This window comes from Phodopus roborovskii, unplaced genomic scaffold (assembly GCF_943737965.1).
Source record: "Phodopus roborovskii unplaced genomic scaffold, PHOROB, whole genome shotgun sequence".
Taxonomy (NCBI): Eukaryota; Metazoa; Chordata; class Mammalia; order Rodentia; family Cricetidae; genus Phodopus; species Phodopus roborovskii.
Window position 1 is genome coordinate 73,934 of NW_026125477.1, and position 25,768 is coordinate 99,701.

Below are 25,768 nucleotides of genomic sequence, written 5' to 3' on the forward strand. Positions count from 1 at the left end.
ATCAAAGTCCTTTCCCTTATTTGGCCACTGCCTCCTCCTGAGACTGACTACCAAGGTCCAGCTGTTGAAGTATTAAAGCCCAGCAATCAAAAGCCCCCTTTGGCTGCCCTAATCAACCTATCTGAACAAAATTAAACACTTCATCCTAACATTTCCCTCTTTCCTTTATAAACCACCACTTGCCTATGGGCCACATCAGTCTCCTCTCTATCCAGAAGCAGGTCCTTTGTCCCTCCAGGACAAATATCCCTTCCCCTTCTCCCTTGTCCTCTTTCTCCTGTCTTTGTCTCTTATTCCCTGCCCTCTGCCCCTCTAGGACAAATAAATCCCCTTTGTGCAGAGAAATTGGTCTTGGGGTTTCTTGTGCCCATATCAGTCCCTTCATCTTGGACAAGACAGGACTTTAAAATAATGGGGACAGGATGTGGCTACAGCTCAGTGGGAGAGCCAGTTGTTGGCCTGGAAGGACAAAAAAGAAAGAAGAAAAAGAAAAAAGAAAACACAGCCAGCATAAGAAAGCCTCTGCCACCCCCACATCCAGGCTCAATGTAATTCTGCTTTGTTTCCCAAACAATGAGAAATAAGTCCACATGGGAGCCAGGCAATCACTTCTCAGTTGGATATTGTATTAATTACCTTAGGATAACTGTGACTAAAATACATATAAACAACCTAAGGGAGGCTTATCTTGGCCATCTCAGTCCCTCACAGCAGGGAAGGCATGGTAGAATGATCCCATCCTGATGGGATAGTGGCTGTTCACATGACATGGGACAGGAAGTAGATTACAAAAGCCCTAACCAGGAGAGGGTACCTTCAAGGACTTGCCACTAGTGTCACATCTCCAGCAGCAAGGCCACAACTGTTAAAAGCTCTAGAGCCTTTAAAAAAGAAACCACCACAAGCTGGGGACCAAGCATTCCAAATGCAAGACTGTGGTGACATTGCAGATCCAAAGCACATCCCTGGCCCAGCGCAGTTCACGTCCATCTTATAGTACAAAAAGAAACCATGTAGCAAGAAGTGTCTGGTGCAAAGTCTCTTCTGAGGCAATCAGAAAGAAAACTGCCTGCTCCCCATTCATCCTACCCGAGTAAACATTCCCGTGTCAAAAGGAGAGCACAGGAGAGGCCCAGGCACTGGGAAGAGGAGGACTCAATGGTTAAGAACACTTGCCACTCTTGACAGAGAACCTGAGCTCAGCGCCCGGCACTCATGCCCGGCGGCTCACACTCTATGTTCTCTTCTGGCCTCCATGGGTAATGGTAAATGTGTAGTCACATACACACAGAGATATACATTAAAAGCTTAGAAAAGAAAAGACTACAGCTCAATAAAGTATGAAGTTCTATAGCACTTCATGCAACATCCAGGGCTTATGGTGACATCTGAGCTCCAAGAGCCTGGGCATTCCAGCCCCTATGGTTCTGCCATTTGCAGCTATGGCTCAACTGGGCACCTGCAGCTTTCTTCAGAGACATCCCACATTCCCAGTATCTTCAATGACCTGGGGGCCCTACTTCAGCTTAGGCTCACTTCATGCGCAGTTTACACTGAGATGCCTACCAGAGAATCCAACCCTTCAACACATTGTTCTAGAACCTTGATGCAAGCCCCATGACCCTGCAACTCACGAATTTTGTATACTTGCAAAGCCAGCAAACAGTGGATGACGGCAAGTTCTGATGGAGGTAGCCGGATCCTCATAGACCATGGCAATAGTGTCCCACAAGTGCCTTTGTGGCAGAACTTGGCAAACATTTCCAGAAGGAGACCCCTTCAGCTCTTTGATTTTGGGGTGTTCTTTTGCTTTGAGGTGGTTTTGTTTTTTCTTATTTATCTTGTGTGTATGAGTACACCGATGCCAGAGGAAGCATGCACAGCCCAAGCACAACTTTTGAGTATTGGTTCCCTCCTTCCACCATGCAGATCCTGGAGATTGAACTCAGATCATCAGGCTTGGAAGCAGGTGCACATACTCTCTGAGTCATCTCACTGGTCCTAACATATTTCTTTTACTTTAATTTTAAAATCCTTTAAAACTTTATATACCATATGTGTGTATGTGTGGAAACATGCATTTGCCTGGCTGGGTTGGCCTGATTTTGCTTGACATAATGATCTCTAACTCCATCCATTTCCCTACAGATGACATATAGAAGGCTGATTCTTTGTTTTGTTGTGTTTGGTTTTTTTTGTTTGTTTGTTTGTTTGTTTTTGTTTTTGTTTTTGAGACAAGGTCTCCTTATATAAGTCTGGCTGTCTCATACTGTAGACCAGCCTGCTTCTTTCTCCCAAATGCTGGGATTAAAGGCTTAAGCCACTGCACCTGGGCAGAAAAGACTGACCCTTCTGGCAGGGTTTTTCATCAACCACAAAAACACAGAGGTAGCAGCCATGTGAACCAGAGCACAGGCTGTGAATGCAGTGGGAGCTGCCAGTCATGATGTAGGGCCTAAGCCTCTTCTGCAGAACCCAGAAAGGTCGGGGTAGGATTTGAGCACAAGTGGCAAGCAGTCTTACTCATGACCACTAGGTGACACTCAAGCACTGGTTTTTCTCTCCTTTGGCACCTTCCTTTAGACAGCAAAATCTTTGTGTAAACTGACAAGGGGAGCATTAATTACCCTGTAATTAATGTGGCACCGCAGACATATTATGCAGGCAACTGGACAGACAGACAGACAGACACACACACACACACACACACACACACACACACACACACACACACACACACGACTGAGAACGACTAGCCTTTACCATTATGGATGAACACAGCATGCTGAGTGAGGAAAGCAATTACAGAATAGAACGTTTTTAAAGGTGTCTCAGTGCACTGTGCATGACTTAAACGGAGCCACTCTTTAGGAGGAAGGAAAGACAAAGAAAGAATTACAACAGCATCCGAGCCAACGTTTAGCCTCTGAAACCAACGTCCCATTTCCGAAACACTCTCCTTTCCCAACTGAGGATGGCTTTCAGCCTCCCTGGACCCTGCCTCCATCATGACCATGTTAAGGAGGGCAGCTGGGGGTGTGGAGCACCTGTGATATGGAGCGGCCATGGCCCAAGGTCTTCCTGTGACAAATGAAATGAACAAGGACCCGAACCCAGGCTTTCTCCCACTTCTCTAAGTCACATGACCATCCTAAAGCCCAAGCTCGTCAGATTGGCCTGAAAAGGCTGAGACAGTTTGTGGACTTAGAGTACACTGTGACGACAACAGTAGGGCAAGAAGACAAAACAAAACACCATGGGAGACCCAACTGCCTGGAAAGGTAGAGACACTGAGGGATGAGCCAGGGCATTATATGGTGACAGTAACAAACACTATGGCCATAGGGCTCTGACCAGTGTTATACTCATTAACCACACAGATCCTTCCACGGTGTCTTTGTTTGAGTCAAGATCTTGTTATGCAGCCCAGGCTGACCTTTAGCCTTCTAAGTACTAGGATTACAGGCATCTACCCAACTGTGCATCTTTTAATGACATTTCTTAAAATTTTATTTATTCATCTATTTATTTGTGTGTGTACTTATATAGGCATGATGGTGTACATGTAGGAGCCAGAGGACAACTTGAGTCAGTTTTCTCCTTCCGATATGTGCATTCCAGGAGCTGAACTCAGGTCACCAGGCTTAATGACAAGGGCCTTTACAAACTGAGCCATCTGGCTGGACTTTGTGATATCTTTGACATCAATTCACTTTTATTACTTAATTTTACCATAAGCAATACAATCACGAAAACAAGGACTCTGTTCTTTTTTTGTTTTTTTCCTTACATAAGCCAAATTAATTATTAAGTAAGAAATGTCCAGAGCTGGAGAGATGGCTCCGGGGTTAAGAACATCGACTGCCCGAGGACCCAGTTTCAATTCCCAGCACCCACATGGCGGCTCACAACTTGTCTGTAAACAGTTCCAGGAGACTGACACCTTCACACAGACATACATGCAGATAAAACACCAATGCACATGAAATAAAAAAAAATAAAATTTTAAAGAAGAAATGTCAACAGATGTAGCACTGGTAAGACATCCCTCTCTGTGCACCATTCTGGGGAGACCCGATACCAAAGAGCATCTCAGGCCACACACAAAGGCAGCCTTCCTGTCTCTGCACCCCAAGCTTGAGTGACTTGCCCAGGGGAAGATCCATGGGGTGCAAGAACCTGTCCTTGACAAACCTCACTGGGTGCCTGGCACACCTGACCTTTCAGTAAGGGATGCTTGTAGCTGTTCCCTGTCTCTGTTCTGGGTAGCACCCATGATAAAGGGGTCAGGTCCCAGAGGACATCAGAGTTACCCATCCCTGAGGAATGGACCCCAACCCTAGCCCTCCCCACCTCAAATACACTCCAGCTCTTCAGTTATTACTTCCCACCCTAGGACCCCTTAAAACACTCATTCATAGCCAGGTGGTAATGGCCCGTGCCTTTAATCCCAGCACACAGGAGGTAGATCTGTGTGGATCTGTGAGTTCCAGGCTACAGAGAGAAAACCTGTCTCGAAAAACAAAACCAAACCAAAGACATTTATCCAGCCACAGCCCAGCATTTCTGGGGACTGTGGGATAGGAAGGGGCTAAGGAGTATTTGTGTACTATGGAAGAATTTGTAACTGAGAACAGAAGAGGGTTAGTGAGATGGATGGAGGTCCAACATCATCCTAGAATCTGCCATGCGCCTGTGATGCATAGAGATGGTAGCCAATGCCAGAGGACCCATCCCACGGTACCTCAGCTAGTCCTCGGTCTCCAGGGGCCATCCAGCTCTACCACCACCTTACCCTGCAGCTGTGATCCAGGACAGCTGTCCCTCTCGGTGACCAGCCTTCTCCCCCACCTCCTCCATGCATCCTATTCATATCTGTTCATGAGGGTGGGCAGCCTTTGGACTGAGCCTGGAACAGGTGTGAGGGATCGAGTGACTGACAAATGAGCACACAGCCTCGACTGTCATGTGCTGGTATGTGTCTGGGAGGAACGTCAGGCCCAGAAGACAGCAGTGGGCGGGATGCCAGAAAGACCTCAGGAATTGTCCCGCTACCCAGCTCCGCCCAGTGTGCAGACTGGTGTCCCTTCCCCTGCCCAGGACAAGCTGCCTCTGCTAGTTTTCAAAAGGTTCTGGGGGGAATGGGGCAACCTCTCAGAACTGGGCCTTAAGGCTCCACCCCGCCCTCCTCTGCACCTTGAGGCCATCTGCAATGGGATAAGCCTAGGCATGCTGCAGGACAACCACCACAGCCCCTCAGCGTGAGCAGTGACTCTCGGGGTGGGGGTGGGCCGCGTGCACAGGGGAAAACTAAAGTGGCCTCTGCTCTAGGCAGGTTCTCATCAGCTCCCACAGCACCTGGGAGGCAGACTGAGCAAACAGCAGCAAGGGAAAGGCTGGCTGTGAGGCAGGCGACAGCTTCTGGCCCGGACACATTTCCTTCCCGTGTGTGTGGCCAAGCCCACGGTGGGAGGAGGAGGGAGCAGGCCACTGCGGCAGGGGACTGCCCATGACTAACACAGGCTCTCGCCATGAGCAAACGTTCCTCACTCCCTTTCTCTGCCTTTGAGCCCCTCCCACATGAGGACAAATCAGGAGATGGCTGCTAAGATTACTAGCATCTTCTGATTTCAGCTCAGCCGCCCTAAGGTGAGTTCCCAGGTTGGAGTCCACAAGAACTACTAACCTTCAAGCCGGATAAACAGAGGTGCACAGAAGCCAAGACTCACTCAAGGTCCAGCTCTCAGGGGGAGTGTCTGCACCCCACAGGGACAGCTGGGCCCCCAAAGTTGGCTGCCTTGTCACACCGTGAGCGTGAGCGCTCTCTTATATCCACATGATCTGCTAAAATCCATACTGCCCCAAGACCCATGGCGGCGGAGCTCCCCAGAGTCTGCGACACTAAAAGGCAATGACCACGTGGGCTGTTTACACAGCCGTGACCAAGCATGTCTGTGGGGCCAGCCCCGCAAGCTTCTGGTGTCCCGGCTCTTCCCACAACTTCCCTCTCCTATCAGTTCCCTGCCAGTGTCCCCTACAGGAAGGCAAAGGAGTAAAGGAAGGAGACTTGAGTTTGCTTCCACCTGGAAGACTTTGCCAATATTCCTGGGAGAAAGGTCAAGGTCTAGAAAATCAAAGAGCCCAGTTGCTCTCCTCTCAGAGTGTACCATCAGAGCTCCCCACCCTCCTCTGAGCCTTTCAAACAACCCAGAACCTTCCGCCAGGATCTGCACGAGCATCTGTGTCTGGGGGCATTCTGTTTGGGAGGTCAGACTGCCTGCCTCTGGGGCCACACTGTTGAGGGTACAGTCTGGTTCTGGTACAACAAACTGGGTTAAGTCTTGTAAAATTGTTTATTCTGACCATGCCTCAGTTTCTCCTCTCTAGACAAGGTTGTCAACTAGATCCACCTTTGAAGGTGCTGCAAGATTAACAAATGAGAATCCATGTGACCTGGTAAGGCCAGTGCTCCTGGGACCGTTCAGTCTTCCCTGAATATACTAAGACAGGAATGATGAAGGCCCACCCAAAATGCATGTCTCAGACCCAAGCCTTTGTCTGCAACATGAGTTTCCCCAATTTGTGAAATGAAGATCCTAAGATGAGCCTTACCCGAAATGTGTCTCAGACATAAAGGGCTTACCTGGCATGTTTTGTACAGCGACTGCCTGGCATATGCAGGGCCCTGAGCTCTCTATACCCAAAACTTCAAAAAAAATAATAATAATAAAAGGAAACTACTAGTTAAAAGAAGGTAGGAGCTGGTGAGAAGGGTCCTAAATACATCTTGTCCTCCTAGGTAGTGTACTGATAAGCGCATCTCGCCACTACCAACTAAGTTTCCATCCCAAGGGCAGCTGGGCCAGTGCTGAGAGAGAGCCACTATTCACCTCACTCTGGAGGGGACTCTGGATCCCCCTAAACCCACCAGAAATTAGAGGCTGCCTGTATACCACAACTGAAGCCCACCATGAACCACTGAGTTCACATTTCTCTGGTTCATCAGAGCAAAGTGCAGCCACGCAAATAATTACACCCAGCATAGGACTTTAGAGAGGACCCCACAGGGAGCTAGGTGGAATTCTTTCCTAATGCTTGCAATGTGGAGATAATGGCTGAGATTCCACCAGCCATGACCTTGAGGACAGAAGCCATACATTGAGGGCAACAAGAAGAGAGGACTCAGGCTACAGGGATATTACATAGAAGTCAGATATTACATCCCTGCTGGGTCTACCCCCAGGCTTCCTCTCTATGAATGAAAAACTTGATTTGTGCACCGATGCTTTGGGTTTTAGATATTTTACCCTCAGATATAATACTGAACTTATCCAGAAACTAGAAGACAGAATAAGGAAGTCTCTAGAAAAAGAGACCAAGCTAATAAACTGCAAAACATAAAAATGACAGTTGAGGGGCTTGCCTTGCAAGAATGAGAGACTCTAGAACCCACACAAAAGCCAGGCTCAGTGCCATACTTGCCATCCCAGCTCTAGGAAGAGAGAGGCAGATCCCTGGGGATCTTCCGCCTAATCAGTGCTCTCCAAGCCAAGAAGAGGCACACAACACACAAATACATTGATGACTCACACCAGTAATCCTGGCTCCTGAGAGGCTGAGACAGAAGGATCACTACAAGTTTGAGGACTTGTATAGCTCAGGCTATACAATGAGTCCCAGGCTAGCCCATACAGTAGGGTTCAGTTTCAACTTCCCTGTCCTCCCCCACCCCAAAAAAAGCAAAAAGCAAAAAGAATAAGCCAGGGAGTAGGGTAGCAATGGAGATTCAGGAAAATAAAAGTGAACGAGATAGTCAAAGAAATAACAGAATAAAATGACTCTAACCTTATGATTAAAGGTGGCTACCCAAGTACAGAGCCAAAGATGGGAAGCAAGACAATATAGAACCCAAAGATCATCAATGAGAAATGGAAGAAAACATAAATCAAGGAGGTATGAAAACCAGATAATAACAAAACAGGTCATATAATTTTCTGTATATATAGTGAAGCAGAATGACATCAGACACACAGTAGAGCAATGTATTTACAAACTGCTGATGTACTTCAGGTGTGGTAGTGAACACTTGCAATCCCAGATACCCTGTCTACCTGTGTGTGTGTGTGTGTGTGTGTGTGTGTGTGTGCGTGTGCACGGCGCACAGAGCCACATAACTCAGCCATAAATTAGTCCTCTAATGTGCAAAACCCATGCATTCAATACCTAGCACCAAGCAAAAAATAGAGAAAATAGTTTTTGTTCTAGATTTTCTATTATGTATAAACACATACACACACACTTCAAACTTCAAACAGGACATGCTGGCCAGTTTTGTGTCAACTTGATACAAGCTAGAGGGACCTCAATAGAGAAAATTCCTCTGTAAGATTGGGCTGTAGGCAAGTCTGCAGTGCATTTGGCTGGTTGATATGGGAGAGCCCAGCCCGCTGTAGGTGATGCCATCTCTGGGCTGGTGACCCTATATGCTGTAAGAAGGCAGACTGAGCAAACCTCCTCCATGGCCTCTGCATCAGCTCCTAAGATGAAGGACTGTAAGCTGTAAGATGAAAAACTCTTCCCCAGATGGCTTTTGGTCATCTATAGTAGTCATTATAATGGTAATTGAAACCCTAAGACTTAGATCTTGTGGGTTTTTCTTGGATCTTTCTATAGATGTATTCCAGTCAAATGAGTTGGGTTTGCCAATATGAGAACGATGAGATCCCAGAGACTGTTTACTGACATTATACAGGAGAGGCTCAGTCTGACCACTATGTGACTAACAGTTCACTCAGGAACAGGGAATGGATGCACCCAGGAAAAAGATCTCCAAACGGAAGGAGGGACTAATAAAGTAATAGCTGGGAGCACTCGGGGAAAAAAAAAATTCTTCCCAGTTTTATATGCTGGTTCTTATGGAGCAATCTGTAAAAAAGTATTAAGAATTACCTCATCTAAAAACTATTCAATTTACATATAAAAATCCACTTACATCTAGGAAGAAGAAAGGGTACATGATAAAGGAAATGTCATAATATAGTCTTCAGCTCTTTGGTGATCAACCTACACTGTCAAACAAAATACTCGTGGCTTTGGGTAAAGCCTATGACTCACTCCATGTAAGTAGACTGAACTGAGATGATGGGAAATGACGCAATGTGGCAGATTTTTCTATAATGCCTTAGTTGTGACATCAAGACAGAGCAACCTGAATGTTTACAAACCCAGGATATAAAACCTAAAAGCCTGAGGGCTGGAGAGATGACTCAGCAGTTAAGAGCACTCACTGCTGCTCTTCCAGAGGACCTGAGTTCAATTCCCAATAATCACATGATGGCTCACATCATCTATAATGGGATCCAATGCCCTCCTCTGTCATGCTGGTGTTTATGCAGATAGAGCACTCATATACACAGAATACATGAAAAAATAAATAATCTTAAAAAATAAATAAAAGAAAATTACAATTTACCACTCTGGAACTTAGGAAGGCATTAACACAAGAATCCAATGTTTTTCATTATTAAAGACTCTTGGAGGCTGGAAAGATGGCTCAGTGTAAGAGTATTGGCTGCTCTTCCAGAGGACCCAGGTTCAATTTCCAGCACCCACTTGGCAGCTCACACCTGTCTGTAACTCCAGTTCCAGGGGATCTGACACCTACACACAGACATACATGTAGGCAAGCACATTAAAAATAAAATAAAAAGGAATCACTCAAAAAAATTTTAAAAGACTCTTAGAATTAAAACCATCCTGAGTGAAGTAATCCAGACCCAGAAAAAAATATATAGTATATAATCACTCATATGTAGATATTAGACATAAAAGAAAGGAATTAATAACATAACTGTGAACCCAGTTATTAAGATAAATGGAATGCTATGTAGCACAGTGGTAGTGTATATGCTTACAAGTTCCTGTGCTAACCACTAACACATTCCCAAAAGACATTCCCTATACCAATTGTGCCCTAGAATTTAAGTAAAAGATGATCTAGGATCCAACTCAATTTAACTGCCGTGCTTTTTTTTTTTTTTTTTTTTTCCTTCTTTTTCCTTTTTTGGGGTTTTTCGAGACAGGGTTTCTCCTCTGGGTGTCCTGGAACCCACTTTGTAGATCAAGCTGGCCTCAAACTCACAGAGTTCCTCTGCTCCTGCCTCCTGAGTGCTGGGTTTAAAGGCGTGGCACTAACATCACCTGGCTACTGCTATGCTTTCTATTGTCCTATCTCAGACACCTTTCTCCAGACTTCCCGGCTCCCTCCTGCTTTATCTGCTCCTGATTGCCTGGGAAGAAATGGTCTTTTTCCTCTTTGCCTAGCAGATTCTGCCTACCCAGAATCCAGGTCCAGGTGCCATCCTGTTTGGAGAACAGCTAGCTATGCAATCATAGGACAAAATCAAGGTAAGGTTCAAGGTCCCTAAAGCATCACTTGGATCTTCTGCAGAGAGCCAGGAGCTGGCTTGGTGGTAGACAGAGCTGGGCTGGGCTGGGCATTCCTAGGCAGGGCCCAAAAACCAGCTGGAATATTGTATAAATGTTTACTGTCAACATGTTCTTTTCAGAACAAGAAACTTCCAGATTAGCAAAAGGCTGGGGAGCAAATGAGGCTGAGACGATCTGGGGTAGAAAAGAGGGGTCTTGTAGGGCTGGGGTGCAAATCAATGGTAGAATACTTGCTACCAAGGCTGAGGTCCTTGAGCTGCAACCCCACTGCTACAAAATTAAACTATAGAGAGCACCCCAGCACTGCAAAGTAAATAAAGGAAAGGTGGGCCTCTGGGGTTAGCACAAGCCAGAGGAAGCAGATACGGGAAAAGTTCCATGTGTGAAGGTTCAGTGAGGTACCTGAAGGACTTCCTGCCCTTACTGGCCATTGGCCTGGCCTCTCCTATGTCCCTTCTGAGTGTTCTAAGCCCTGGAAGGAAGCTGTGAGGGCAGTTCTGTATCTCAGAGGAGAGCGCCTTATGGATTGGCTCTAGACACCCAGCATTCACCGAGGGATGAGGATGGCAGCAGAGGTCAAGCCTGTGGACAGGACTGTTGGAGACAGACATGGGTATTTCCTTTTGGACGGCCTGGGCAACAGCAGGTGACTGATGGGGGATGTCCTTCTGTATACATGTTTCTCTTACTGGTTGATGAATAAAACAGTTTGGCCAACAGCCAGTAGAGGCAGGAAGATGGGGGGTGGCGGCTAGAAGATGAGGAGAATGTTGGGGAGAGAGGCAGAGAGGCGCCTCGAAGAGGCGCCATGTAGCCACCAAAGGAATAATAGGTCCAGGCATTCTCCAGTAAGCCAAGACCATGTGGAAATACATACATTAATAGAAATGGGTTAATTAATTAAGACAGAGCCACTGGGTGTTGGTGGCGCACACCTTTAATCCCAGCACTTGGGAGGCAGAGGCTAGCAGATGTCTGTGAGTTCGAAGCCAGCATGGTCTAAAGAGCAAGTTCCAGAACAGGCTCCAAAGCGATACAGAGAAACCCTGTCTCGAAAAAAACAAAACAATATAACAACAACAATAGTAATAATAATAATACAGAGCCAATAAGAAGCCCTACTCGTCTGTCAACAGTTTATGAATTAATATATGTCTGTGTGTGCTTATTTGGGGCTGAAGATAGGCAGAATACGGCAGGAAAGAGACTCCAGCAACAGGTGACATCCTTAGCTACACTCCTCGTTTCTAACTCTTCCATCATCTGCGGCTCTAAGGTCTCATTGCCACATTCTGTCGCTTGGCTCCTACCCGCGGTGGCATCTTCCTCCTCCACAGCACGGTACCCTCTCTTTCCAGCTTCCTGCACTGTCTCAATACAGTGAGTGAAGGAAGGAGAGGCGCAGAGCTTACCCAGAACTTCACAAGGAAGAAGGCATTCGAGGGCCCCCGTTCAAACAGCTCCTTGAGGCCACCCTTCTTCTCTGGGAATTTGTCATAGATCTGACGGATGTCCACGGTCTCGAGGTAGGGGTCACTGTAGCTTGGGCTGGACTGGCTTATGTGCACAAACAGGTGCTTGCTGTACTGTAGACAGGAAAACAATCAGTCTGAGATGGATGTCAAAGGCTAGAGTAGAGAGACCGACCGCCTGCCTCACTTGTGGCCTGGGGCAAATCTCTTTATCTCTCAGGTTCCTCCCTGGGAAAAGGGAGACAAGATGGGTCAGGGGCAACCTGCTGAACCCTCAGCTTCCCGAGTTCCCACCACCAGAGCCAAGGAGAGAGAAGGACACCAGAGTAAGAAAAGAAATAGGAGACAATGGAGAAGCCTGAGGGACCTTGGCAGGGAGAAAGGAAGCCAAGGAGGGTTGAGGTGGGAACCCTACAGAGAGTAAGGGAAAGAACAGAGTAAAGGCGGGGGTGGGCAGGCAAGCGGAGAGAAAGGTAAGAAAGCGGGGGGGGGGGGGGGGAAGACAGACACCTCTGGGCCTGCTGGCTCTACTATGGAGTCAGGACTCCCAGGGGTGGAACCCACTTATGAGAATGGGCACTGGGGACAGGGCCTCCGGTGGCAGGGGCATGTAGCATGGGGACAGAAGCTTCAGGACTCGCTTCGATGGAGGACAGGGCCCTATGGGATTGGGGACCTACTCTGGGCCTCCTAGACTGGGGCCCTAGAGTACTAGCAGAGCCTCTGAGATTAAGATGACAGCCGGACACGGGAAACATACTGTGTCGGGATCTTGCTGCCGCTCCAGGAAAGCGGAGAACTCCAACATCCAGAGCTTGGAGCTGGCCACACTGCGCCCTTGCCATGGGGAAGCTGGCGGTGGTGCAGAGGGTGAGGGGGTGGGTCCTGCAGGAGACTCAAAGCCTACAGGAAGGGAGAGAGACACACTGTCCTCCCTGCTGATATCCTCAGTGAGGACTGGATAAAACCCGTGAAAAGCTTGCCCAGTGGCCAGACAGAGCCTATGAAAGAGCCAGGCAGCGGTCCCAGGCTCCTGCGCAGGCCCTTGCACCAGGCAGATGGATCCAGCTGCCTGGAAAACTGCCAGGCAGGCACAGCAGGACTCTAACCCTAGGGCCATTTCTGCTCCAGGCAGTTAGAGCCAGTTGAAACAACTAACATAATGACTCCACGGCCCTGGGAGCAGGAAGTTTCTGGGAGGGCCCACGGTTGCAGCAGACCCATAGAACACCACCTACAACACAGGGCTCCAATGAAGGCAGGCCTGGGCCAGCACTGATAGAGGTGTGCGCTCGGCACCACAGGAGGCTTCTTGGTGCTCCTAAGGCTGATCAAGGTGAGCGAGGCTTAAGGAAGTTATGAAATTCAAGTGGCAAATCCTGAGTGAAGGCAAGGAAAGGGTACCCCAAGCTGGGAAGCATCAAAAGCGAATGTGGGGATGGGGTGGAGGCTGGGAACCAGCTGAGGGAATCTGGAAAGCCACAACTTCATGGAAGAACATGTCTGAACTGGTGGCTCGAAACGGGCTTTGCAGCCAGCCTGCAATGCTGCAAACAGGATGGATGGATCCCATTCCTAACTAAATCAAGGAAAGCCAGTGGTTGAATTAAGTGGGTCTGGGAAACTGTCAGTTCTGCAATCTTCTTTTCCACCCTGGTAATAATACTGGGGATGGAACCTTGCCTGGAGCAAGGAATGTGAACTAAAATTCTTGAAAAGAAGCTGTGCCTGGCTATGAACAAAAACTCCTGGAAGGAGTTTCTGTGTCCGCCGAGACTGCTGTACCGATTGGAATTCCAGTACTGTGGAGACCGGAAATGTATAGGGTCAAAGGCTGATTACTTTATCTTGGGTTAGTGTTGTTAGCCTTCTGGGACAGCCGTGCCTTGACTCACTCTGTATCTGAACTAACACCTCGTGGTAATAAATAGAAACCTCTTAGAAGCCTCCGCAAACCCAAGAGCTAAGAGTGACATCACATAGCACCTTAAACCAATAGAATAGCTCCTCCATCTCACCATACCCACCTCTCTCGCATACCCACCAGTGTATTTTAAAGTTGCCTTCATTTATGACTTTCTTTGTTCAGTAAAACTATGAAAACCCTGTGAAATAGTTCCCACAGTGGAACATGAAATTTGGGGTAACCAAATCTGAGTTCCCAGGCCACAGTCACTCATAATGATGCCGGAATAAACTAGCTCTTATTCCCTTTAAGATGAGAGCTGTGGTTTTTATGCTGATAGTATTCTAGACAAACTCTCTGCCACTGAGCTTAGCAGTTTTTCATTCCTTCTTCATTGTGAAAGGGTAGGGCAGAAAAGGACATATTTGGGGCAAAGTCTTCATGAATCAGGTTTTCCTTCCAGAAACAGCGAACTCAGGCACAGGGTTTAAAAACAAACAAACAAACAAAACCAAAAACAAAGAGGAGACCAAGAAAGAACAGTCCAGGAGAGTGGCCAACTATGCTGAACACACCAGCCCATGCTTAGTGCAGCCAGCGAATCTTTCTTCCCTTCCTTCCTGCAGCCCCAGTGTACCCAGGAACTGCTGTGTTCACAGCACTGGATGCCTACAAGAACACGCAGATACCAGCTTTGGCGGCACAGACACACACAAACAGGAAGAAAACCCCTGATAGACAGAGGTTTGCAGAGCCCTGGCTGGGCAAACGATGGCCATCTAACCTGGGTGGGGCAGGTAGGAGGATCCCTGGCCCAGGAGGAGCAGTCTAGCCACAGCTCAGAGGCAGAGCAGTGAGCACAGTCGTTGAGTCTCAGGAGTCCTGCAGATCTACTGCTGGGCTCAGATCTAGTCATGAAGGCACCACAGCGCCAGGGAGCATTTCAAGCCTGGAAATGGCATGATGAGAGGGACGCTTTGAGAATCTCAGGCAGCCAACTAAGAAGCCACTGCAGTAATCCAGGCAAGAACTAGGAGGGTCTGAGTACAGATCGCATCAGCACGTACAGAGGGAAGAGGACAGGACATGAGGACTGGGTCGGACTCAGTGACGTTCCCTATGTGGGTAAAAGAAGCGGTGATCAGACACCAGGTGTGGCAGGAAAGCCTGAGAGGCCGCAACCGGAATGTCACAGCTGGTCATTCTCCAAGGAAGGTTGAAAGCCTAGCCTGGACTGCAGCATGGAAGGGGCTGAGGAAGCCTCTAGAGAGGAGGTCAGAGCTGGCCCACTGAGGCCTGAGGAAGGGCCCAAAGCAGCATGCCTCTCCTGCCACACTGACCAACCATCTCACTTTCCAGGCATCGGAGTCTCCTATGCCAGGGAGGGGTTAGTTAGGCTTGCAAACCAGTGCCCCTCAGCTACCAATTGAGAGGCAGTAAGCAGCACTCCACGTGGGAAGCCTGAAGAGCCAGCACATGTACCTACAGGGTTAGCCTGCGGACATGGGCACTTCCTTCCAATCTATGTCCCAGCCAGACCTGAGCACAACTGGCAAGAAGTACAGCATTTGATGCCCCCCCCCCAATGCCATGGCACCTGTGAGAATGGCTGCAGAATGCTTCAAGAGAAAAATGGGAGGTACGGTCTTGACACATGACATCATGACATCTAATAGGATTCCAGGTGCTGGGGAGCCTGGGTCCAGAGGCAGAGCCATAGAGTGTGACACACAAGGGGATCGTGCACCATCTACCTACCTGGCAGAGGCAGCGGAGGCTGGACAGTATAGGTGTTTTGAGAGAAAGGTTTCACACTATAGGAAAAAGAAGACAGAAGGCGTCAGCTTCAGGGTAGCCCTGCTGGCCTGGCCATTGGCGGCCTTAGCAGGCATTGGTTTCCAGCACTCTCCCCTGCCAATTCCCTCAGGTTTTGTGTTTGAATCATGGAAGCAATATGTCTGTTGGGGCAATCCACCTCCCGTGCTCTCCCAGACCAAGCAGATGTCTCTTTGGGTGTCAAGCTTCAGAGCCCCTCCCGTACCCAGTCCAGATGAGCAAGTGTGGACAATGCAGACTAAGCAAGTGATGTCTGAGAGCGAAGCCTTATTCCTAAGGTCAAGGCCATCCCGGAAAGGCCTATCTCACAATACAGTTCGTCTCCCCCTGCTCCCCCTCCTGAAGCCGGGCTCCATTTCCTAAAATCCGGGGTGTGAATTCATCTCAGGGGGTTAGGGGTAGGAAATCAAACCATACTCACTCATGGGATGTTCCAGGTTGGCCTGGCAAAGCTCCTTGCCAAAACTGTGGAGGTAAAAGGTATAGACTCAGCTTGGCAGTATTGTGCACAGGGCCAGAGCCCAGGGGGATTATGGAAAGAGTCTGTAAGGGAGAGACCATGCAGGCCTCGGGGTGTGAAAGGAGGAAGAAAGGCAGCTCTAGCAGTGGGAGGAAGAAAAACCAATGCCTCTGTTTAGCTGGCTGACGCTAATAGGCAGCAGCCACACCAAGGTGCGTTTCCCTGTGCGCCACAGAGAAAGCCAGGCCTGCTGTCCTGCACTTTCTCCCTCCCATCGAGACTCAGGGCTCTTCCTAAATTCCAGAAATCTACCCGGGGCTCAGTGGTAGAGCATGTGCTTAGCTTGCATAAGGTACATGGTTCCCACCTCGAATACCAAGCATGATACAAGTGTGTACACAATCATTTTATGTCCTATCTATTTAACATCCCAACTAGTACTTTCTAAGACTCCCTATGAAATATGATGGCGGAAAGGCCTGTGGAATTTAACACATGTCCCTTCCTCACATGTGACGCTAGTGTAAGTGGGGGCATCTTAAAGAGGCTATATCACAAGCACGGGAAGGGGGGAACCATTTCTGGAACATTCTAACAGTGTGGCAACGTGGATGTGGCTAACAGACTGGTGGTTAGGCTGACAAAATAAATCAAAATCTGAGCACAGGTTTGTCCCTAGACATCATCTGTCCACACGGAAGGTGGGCTTTGCAGGGATGCTGAGCAGGAGGAGTAGGGTCAAGGGTGAATGAACGGGGACTGTTTGAGGATGCGGTGGTGCTAGTCAAAGCTCAGGATTTGGCTCCAATCTGTGGACTTCTGCTTCCTTGTCTATAAATTAAGCCAGTTCTCATCTGGCCAGCTCCCCTGCATCTCTTTAGAGGCCTGCTGTGTTGTTAAGATTTTCAAACAGTGATTGCAGTACCAGCAATGCCACGGTTTAGAATGGGCTCTGGGAGGGCTCAGAAGAGAGGGATCATGCCTGGCCACTGTGCTCAGCTCTACAGAAGAGACGATATGAGGAAAGCCATGTTGGCCTCTTGCTCTGGGCTGCCCCACTTACCCCTGAGATTGCTGGGTAACCAGGGCCCCGGCCAAGAGCCATTTTACTGTGGAAGGCTGTGGCAGAGACGATCTGGGCGGATGACATGGCAGCCATGCTCTGCAGGGCCTTGTTCTTAGCTGCCTGGTCCTGGGGAGACATGGGAAGGGAGGACCTTAGCAGGGCCACCAGCCAGGCTCAGGGGAGGCATGATCTGGCCTTAGGGTCAGAAAAGCTGTCCAGTGCCAGTAGCCAGAGCTGGGGACCAGATGTAAGTTTGTGACATACTAAGGTGCTGGTGACTGAGCAGGGGGCTTGGCTTCTTTGATCAGTTTCCTCATCTGTTGTGGAAGCTTAAAACTGACTAGAGACTACGCCAGACTGGCTGCCTGGCTGACCAACCACCCCCTCCCCCATCTCCTCCCTGTGTCTTTCTAGTGCTGGGGGTGGAACCCCAAGCGTCAAGCATGATAAGCATGAGCTCTACCACTGAACCCACAGCCCCAGCTACAATCCGTATAGAAGGGAGAGACTCAGTGAACCGGTACTTCACAGTGAATGAGAAGATGGTAGAACCAAGTCTGCCTTGAGTACGAGAGTCAAGACTGGCAGATAACCTCTGGAGTTTAACGTCTCCAGGACAATCTCCCTCAGCCCACATAGCAACTCGAGGTAGGGTGCAGTGTAGTCCCCGGGCTACCCAGAAGCCACTCAGGAGAAGTCTGGAAACAGGTATGGCCTGAGACAGCACACAAAGGATCTTGAAAAATGCTAATGCACTTTGACCCCTAGGAGAACAGAGGATCAGAAGGCTCCTCTTAGAAGGTGAAGAATGGGCTCAGAGAATTTAGCCTTAAGAGAGTGGTCCATGCTGTGGCTCAGACATGCTCCCCTAAATTCATAGGTGACTGTATTTGGAGATGGGACCTTTGGAAGGTGATTGAGCAAAGTCACGAGGGTGAGGTCCCACAATGGCATTGGCAGTCTACAAGAAGAGGAAGAATGACTTGTGCTAGCTTGCTCTCCATGTGGTGGTACCCGTCTCCAAGTTTTAATGCAGGAAGAAAGCCCTCATAGATACTGGATAGATACTACCGCCATGTTCTCAGATTGTGGGCCACAGAAACATTTTTCCTATGTTATTTGTTTTATGTGTGTGAGCATTTTTCCTGCATGTATGATGTATATACAATTCAGTATGCACATGCCTGGTGCCTATAGAAGCCAGAAGAGGGTGTCAGATCCCCTGGAACTGGAGTTACAGATGGTTATGAGCTACTTACTGTGTAGGTATTGGAAACTAAACCCAGGTTCTCTACCAGGCAACAGATGCTCTTAACCACTAATCCATCTCTCCAGTCCCATCACCATCTGTTTGTCAAAACCTTCCTTGCTTTTAGTTTTCTTTTTGTGTGGAGTCCGAGTCCAGGACCTTGCACATGCTAAGCACTCACTGTAGTAGCTCTATCCACAGCCCCTACCCATTGTTTTCATGATGCTGAGGTTTGAACTCAGGGCCTTACACATGCTACTGAAGCGCTCTACCCCCGAACTATACCACCAGTCCCTTTTTGTTTAAAAATTTGAGGCAGGGTCTCACTGGAATGCACAGGCTGGTCTTGAACCTGGATCCTCCCAAGTAACTGAGATTATACACATGCACCATCATGGCCAGTTTCTCTTGTTTTAAAGACAGCCCGTCTACATTGTCCAGCCTGTTCTCAAACACATGGTCTTGAAAACTTTCTGTCCCGGCCTCCTGATAAGACTATAGGCACATACAATCATGACTAGTTTTTTGCTTTAGAATTACCCAGTCTGGGAGGACACACGGAACATTTTTGGAGAGCTGAATACATTCTATTTTTGATCAAATGGTAGCTACAAGGATATAATTATACGTTAAGATTCATCGGACCAGACAGCTAAGCCTTTTGTTATACGCACACACTATGTATGGTAGTTTAACGGGAAATGTCTCCCATAGGCCCATGTATTTCAGTTGGTGGTGATGTTTGGGGAAGTTATGAAACCTTTGGGAGGCGGAGCTTTGCTGGAGGATGGGCATCAGTGGGGACAGGTGTTGGGGGTTTATCTTCTAGTCCAACTTCCTGCTCTCTCTCTCTTTCTCTCTCTTCCTCTCTCTCTCTCTCTGCTTCATTCATATCTGAAGATGGGGTCCCTAACCTCCCCATTCCTGCTTTCATACTTGCTGCCATGATGGACACTTATCCCTCTGGAACCATAAGCTAAAATAAACTCCTTCTTCCATTAAAAAAATAATAATAATAATTTTCCAGTCTGAGGAATTTTTCTATCATCACAGAAAAAAATGAGTAAGACATTCCAGGCTGGTACAGAGAGGGCTATGCCAGCCAAGGGGGCAGTAGAACTGTATCAGGAGGTGGCAGCAGCCAGCACTCACTACGGAGGACACTCTGGGCTCGTTCCCCACTCAGAGCAGTGAGTTGGTGAGATTTGTCACCGGCACCCTTACCCACTGTCCTTCTATGGCTGAACTTGGGCCTTGTTCTCCAAGGCTGACTCTGGCCACTGAAGTCACGTACTTCCAGGAGGAAAGGGCATTCCAGGCCAGCCCTCCCAGGCAGGGCTCTCTCCCTGAGGTGACTTGGCAAGCCATATCCTCAAGACTGCTGAGATTAACAACTGCATCCCGAGACCTGAGAGCTCCATCCGCTCCATGCCAGCAGCATGTGTCCCTTCCTGTATCCTCAATCTAAACAAATGACAGAGTCAGGAAACCACATCCTCAATACGTGAGGCAGGAGGAAGGGGAAAGGACTTTGTAAGGATGACATCAACGGCCAGACGGCAGGGCAGTTTCTGGAAAGATGCAGATACTTGACAATTTGGGTGTTTTAAGAGGTTTGTGGCGCCTCTTGATGTCTGACTAGAGGCCCACTGACTGTTGTCCTCAAGTCTTAAGTTACAAACAGACGTGATTCCATGAAGCACACACATACAGATAGTAGAGATGTCCCAAGGAATTGAACAGTTCCCTAGACACTCTAAACATAACACAGCTATTCTGTCCTCTGCTGTCACCTGGGATCTCAGTGAGTCAGACGCAGACCACAGAGGGAACATGGAAAACAAGCGGGTCTTTAGGGTTGAGGGCGTATCAGGGAGAGATCCACAGCTGCAGGCAGGCCAGCTGTCCTGGGGACAAAGGATGGAGAGGCTGAGCCACAGCTATGGGGTGTGGAGGGCAGCTGGGACGAGGACAGGAAGAATAGAAATGTGAGGACACTGGGTGTGGCGTCTCAGGAGGCAGAGAGGCCAGAGGTTCTACCTCTGGGCCCATATCAGCTGAGAGGTGATGGACAAGCTGGGCAGTGGTGGCACACAACTTTAATCCCAGCACTCAAGAGTCAGAGGTAGGCCCATTTCTGTGAGTTCAAGGCCAGCCTGGTCTACAGAGTGAATTCCAGGACAGCCATGACTACACAGAGAAACCCTGTGTCCAAAAATCCCGTCTGGAAATCACCACAAAAGGAAAGCATTGATGGACAAGATAATGTGAGGTCATCCAGTCCAGTAGCTTTTAACTGGGCTCCGAGGCACTACGGGATTCTTCCTTAAGCAGGAGAGGCTGCTCAGGAGTTGGGGTGTGGGTAGGGTAGGGGGAGCCCTGGCCTACTCTTTGCCAAACTGACCACAACCAGAATGACCCACTGGAAGTCATACTGAGGTGAGATTTTGTTTGAGAAAAATAAAATGAGAGTATCATTGCTTCAACAAAGATGTGTCTACTGGTCTGACCCACGGGTCCAAAGGTTGGGCCTTTCTCACAAGTGGCCTTGTGGTTAAGAACTAGCAACCTCTTGCAGAGCTCACTCCCTCCTAATGTTCCCCCAAGGCCTCGAGTCCAGAGTCCTGGAGGACTGTCTATCTGAGGGGACCTGCCAGCAACTGACCTTACACTGAGGGGCCTCTGGGGAAGGGATGGAAACACAGAGGGAACAGAAACACTGAGTCTGGGCCCTTCAACACTAAATCCCAGGTAGAGCCCAGCAGGAGACCACCATCCATGTACACAGATCTACAGAGAGGCCATAGGCTCAGCCCAGAGCCCACAGAGTTGACTTTCCCAACTGGAAAAAGAGCCCCAACTTCTGGGAAGCCCCACTGCACCCCAAGTCCCAGGGTTTTCTCTCTGCTGACACTGTCTTCCTTACCTTGAGTTTGGCCTGGATCTCCCGGGCTTTTCGACGGGCAAGCACCTGGATGTGGCTGGAGACCTGTTGTAGAAAGAGAGCTCCTGTTCCTACCTCCCAGATAGGGAAGCTCACTCCTGCCTGCCCCAGGTCACAAGGGTAACATCAATGATGTACTTCTCCCCCTAGTACCCTGGAGAGGGAGTTTGACTCTAGTAAAGGGAAGGACCAGGGTGCCACTCCTACCCCTGGGGAGCAAGTGTGGTGGCTGGGGCGACCTTCTGGCCTCACCTGCTTCCTGGTCCGGGTCTTCCCTGTGCGGAGCTTGATGTAGCGTGCAATCAGCTCGTTCCGACCTACAGAAACACCCACAACCTTTCAGTGAGGCATACGTACCTGAGGGTGAGCCCCTCATTCTGCCCACCATGGTGGAACTTGGATTAAGGGCTCTGTAGTTCCCTTCCCTCCTGCCCTCTTTGGAGCACAGGGTTATCCCAGTAGTGAGTGGAGACTACACCCTTACTGGACAGACTGATAACTTGACAATAGCTGAATTGGGACACATGGGCCACTGCCACTCAGCCCAAGCTCCTCATCCCACAGTGGCTGTTGAAACACCTTGGCCCCTCCCAGGCTTTCTGTGTGGGGAGTGCCTGTCCCCTGCCTAGGAGACTACCATAGTTTTCCTGCTGCTTCTGAGAATGAGGAGGATCTTAAAGATGGTTGGTGGGCAATGGGGGGGGGTGAGACACAGGGAGGATGGGAAGTGAAATTCTAACAGTTACCATCTTCATAGAGAGAGAGCTCCCAGGAGACAGAGCTCAGTGTTGAAGATCTGTACAGCAGGCAGAGGCCTTTATTCCCAATCCTACCTCACCAAAACCAAAACCCAGGCAACTTCTTTAGTCCAAGGCGCTGCCTCAGACCAGGTAGCAGGCTTCATCTAACATTTAAAAAGCCGCCACCTGAAGGCTACACTGTTTCCAGGACTCTCAACAGCTATAAGAGCCAGCCACATCCCCTATTACTATAAATGAGATCAAAGAAGATTTATTGAGTTATTATTACTCTTATTTATTAGTATTGAGGCAGGATCTCATGCAGCCTAGGCTGACTTTGAACTCATTGTGTATCTGAGAATGACTCTGAACTTCTGATCCTCTTGCTTCTGTACCCTAAGTGCTGGAATAACAGCCACCATGCCTATTATACAGCGCTGGAAACCAAGCCTAGAGCATTGTGTATGCTAGGCGAGCACTCTACCACCTAAGTAAGCTACATCCTCAGCCTGGTTTTGTAGTTGTTATTTTGCTTTATGTGTCCATTTGTTTGCTATCTAGCCCTGGCTGGCCAGGAAACGACCATCCTTGATTCTCCTACTTCTGTCCATAAACAGAACTCAGTACCTAGGTTAGGAGGCACATAGCCACACAATAGAGCAATCATATGTTGCAAACAGATGAGTTTGAGGATGGATGAGGGGTAAGTTCAGGCTTGGGGAACAGGTGGGTCAGTGGGACCTTGGTCGCTGGGTAGGAAAGAATAAAGAGTATCTGTTAAAAGCAAGTTTTCCAGCCAGCCTGGTCCCACAGCCACACCAGCCCCAAACACACTGAGACACTGTATTAGACATAATTCTGTTGGCCTGTTACTATCATTGCTTTTTGGCTAGCTCTGTCTTCAATATTAACCCATTTCTATTAATCTAAGTGTTTCCACGTGGTCTCATCTTACCGGAGACCCCAGCATTCTTCTCTCTCAGTCCACCATCTTGAAACTCCTCCCTACTCCTTCCTCTCTCCTCCTAGTCTCCTAATCCCACCTATCTTGCTTTACTATTGGCCAACAGTGCTTTACTCATTAACCAATAAGAGAAACATATTTACAGAATGGCATCTCCCATCAAATATCAGATAGCTATCTAGGTGATGGTGGTAGTGGTGGTGAGTCTTTAATCTCAACACTTGAGAGACAGATGCAGGTAAATCTCTGAGTTCGAGGACAGCCTGGTCTACAGAGTGAGTTGCAGGACACCCAAGGCTACACAAAGAAACCCTGTCTCAAAAAAAGAAGGAAAGAGGGAGGGAGGGCGGCATGGGGGAGGAGGGGTGGGGAGGGAGGGCGGCATGGGGGAGGAGGGGTGGGGAGGGAGGGAAGGAGGGCAGTATGGGAGAAGACGGATGGGGAGGGAGGGAGGGAAGGAGGGAGGGCGACATGGGGGAGGAGGGGTGGGGAGGGAAGGCTGAGGTAAAGGAAGCTGTCACCTCTTTGCTCTACATCTAGGCCAGAGGGCATAGCAGAGGCCTGCCCTGTCAGCTGAGGGTGGAGTGGCCACGTGAGGAAGCTGCTGCTGCAGGGGCAGGTGAGGCGAGCCGGCTGGCCCCAAGCTGACCTTTCCCCATGGCCAAGTCCAAATTAAGAGCCCTCAACTGCCAGGAAGATGCGCTGGCCTGGGAGCCCTGGCTTGTCTGTGTCTAAGGAAGGAGGGAAGGGATGGAGAGTCAGGTCCAGGGCGCTCTGTGAGCCAGGCTGCACCTAAGAAACGTGAGTCTGAAAGATGTCTCTTCTCCAAGCCTTCCTTTAGCGGTCCATCAGTGCTTCTGACACTCTCACGAATGTCCAGCTGTTCTACTCTGTGTCTAACTAAAGGTGATTGTGTTGCAGCCATGGAACACGAGCCTAAGTCATCCATGACTGGTTAGAGTTTGGGGCTTTGACAAGTCGCTTCCCTCCATGGACCTCCACCCAGCCTTCTTCTAATGTAGTTTAATCTAGTTTAAAGTCTTTCTTCTATATTTGACCACATGGAAATTTTTACTGCCTTAGGATGCTGAGCTTCATACGAGCTGAATGAGGACTCTGCCAGGCATGGCAGCCATAGCTATCATCCTAGGACTTAGGAGCCCAACGTGGGAAGATTGTCTTAAGTTTGAATCCAACCTAGGCTACAGAGAAAACCCAATCTTTTTTTTTTCCCCCCTTGAGGCAGGATGAGAGACAGAAGGACAACTCTGTTGTAGCTCAGCCTCTGCTGCAGGAAAGAGACTACATTCTTAGCCTAAAGAAGTGATCAGCGTTTAAAGACAAAGGCCAGGGTTAAGTTAGGGGTGACAGAGAAGAGGTTTCCGAGAGTCACAGGCCAATCCAAGCCCGGAGACGTGGTGGCAAGCCTCAGCGTTGGCGGTGGGATAGCTGGAGCGACAGGGAAGGCAGGTGTCTTAGGTGGCATAACTGTGCTGCGATAAAACTCCACGACCAAAGCAACGTGGAGGGGAAAGGGTTTATTTGGCTTACACTTCCATATCACAGTTTATATCAGCAAAGGAAGTCAGGACAGGGATCCTGGAGGCAGGAGCTGATGCAGAAGCCATGGAGGATGCTGCTGACTGGCTTGCTCCTCAGCCTGTATTCTTACAGGACCCGGGAACACCAGTCCCACCAGTCTGGCCACAGTGGGCTGGGCCTCACATCAAATACTAATGAAGATGTCTCCAGGCTTGCCTGTGGTCCATCTTAAGGAGACATTTTCTCAATTGAGATTCCCTCCTCACTGATGACTAACTTAGCTGGTGTTAAGTGGCATAAAACTAGCCAGCACAGCGGGGGACGTTCGGAACCTCAGGGACCATCTGGGAAACAGGTCTTGGGCTGTTCCTCTCCCTCATGCCTTGGCAGCTCATCAGTCATCGTTAGATTCTCAACACCAGAGGAAAATACACCTTGGCTGTTCTCCCTCCAGTCTGCACTTCCAAAGCTGGGAATGGGGGGGCACATGCCTGCGACCCAGCACTTATGAAGCTGACACAGGAGGGTCAGGAACTACAGGTCGGCCTGGGCTGTATAATAAGACCGTGTTTCATAAAACAAACACGTTAACATCTCCAGTGTTTGGCACGCGATGTATGAAAGCAAGGCACAGATGAAGGAATGACTGAGGCTAGCACAGTTCCACTTTCAAAATATTCCCAGAATTGGGCCTCTTCTCCCCCTCCTCAGCTCTGTGGTCCAGGCTATCGTGCTCTGGCCTGGATTATTTGTTAATCACCTGGCTTCCTGCGTCAGGCTATTCTCGGCCCAGCAGCTGACATGTCTACTAAAATCCAAAAAGTGCTGCCCTGGTTTCCCATCTCCCTCGGATGAAAAGAGTCCAAGTTCTGCCAGGTGTGGTGGCAGGGTTGGAGTCTCAGCTACGTGGGAGGCTGAGAGGCAGGAGGATTGTTCCTGCCAGGGCTGGACACCAGCTTCAGAAACATCAGAGATAGTTTCTTGAGAGAAAAAAAAAAAAGGGATGAAGAGTTCAAGACCAGCCTGATCTATAAGAGCTAGTTCCAGGACAGCCTCCAAAGCCACAGAGAAACCCTGTCTCAAACAAACAAACAAAAGGGATAAAGAGAGCTGGAGACATCAGCATCTTACCTAGTGTAT

General features: G+C 48.9%; 1 protein-coding gene across 1 annotated transcript in view; it reads right to left on the reverse strand.

Annotated features, from left to right (window-relative positions):
• The window catches only part of LOC127215563 (transcriptional enhancer factor TEF-3), a 69,969-nt gene that overhangs the window by 2,547 nt on the left and 41,654 nt on the right, over positions 1-25,768 (reverse strand). The window contains exons 4-10 of the mRNA XM_051175970.1: positions 21,635-21,699; positions 21,365-21,427; positions 17,187-17,315; positions 16,085-16,128; positions 15,586-15,641; positions 12,682-12,824; positions 11,862-12,035 (exon numbers count right to left, since the gene is read on the reverse strand). Coding sequence (XP_051031927.1) covers positions 11,862-12,035; positions 12,682-12,824; positions 15,586-15,641; positions 16,085-16,128; positions 17,187-17,315; positions 21,365-21,427; positions 21,635-21,699 — 674 coding nt within the window. The remainder of the gene's footprint in view (positions 1-11,861; positions 12,036-12,681; positions 12,825-15,585; positions 15,642-16,084; positions 16,129-17,186; positions 17,316-21,364; positions 21,428-21,634; positions 21,700-25,768) is intronic.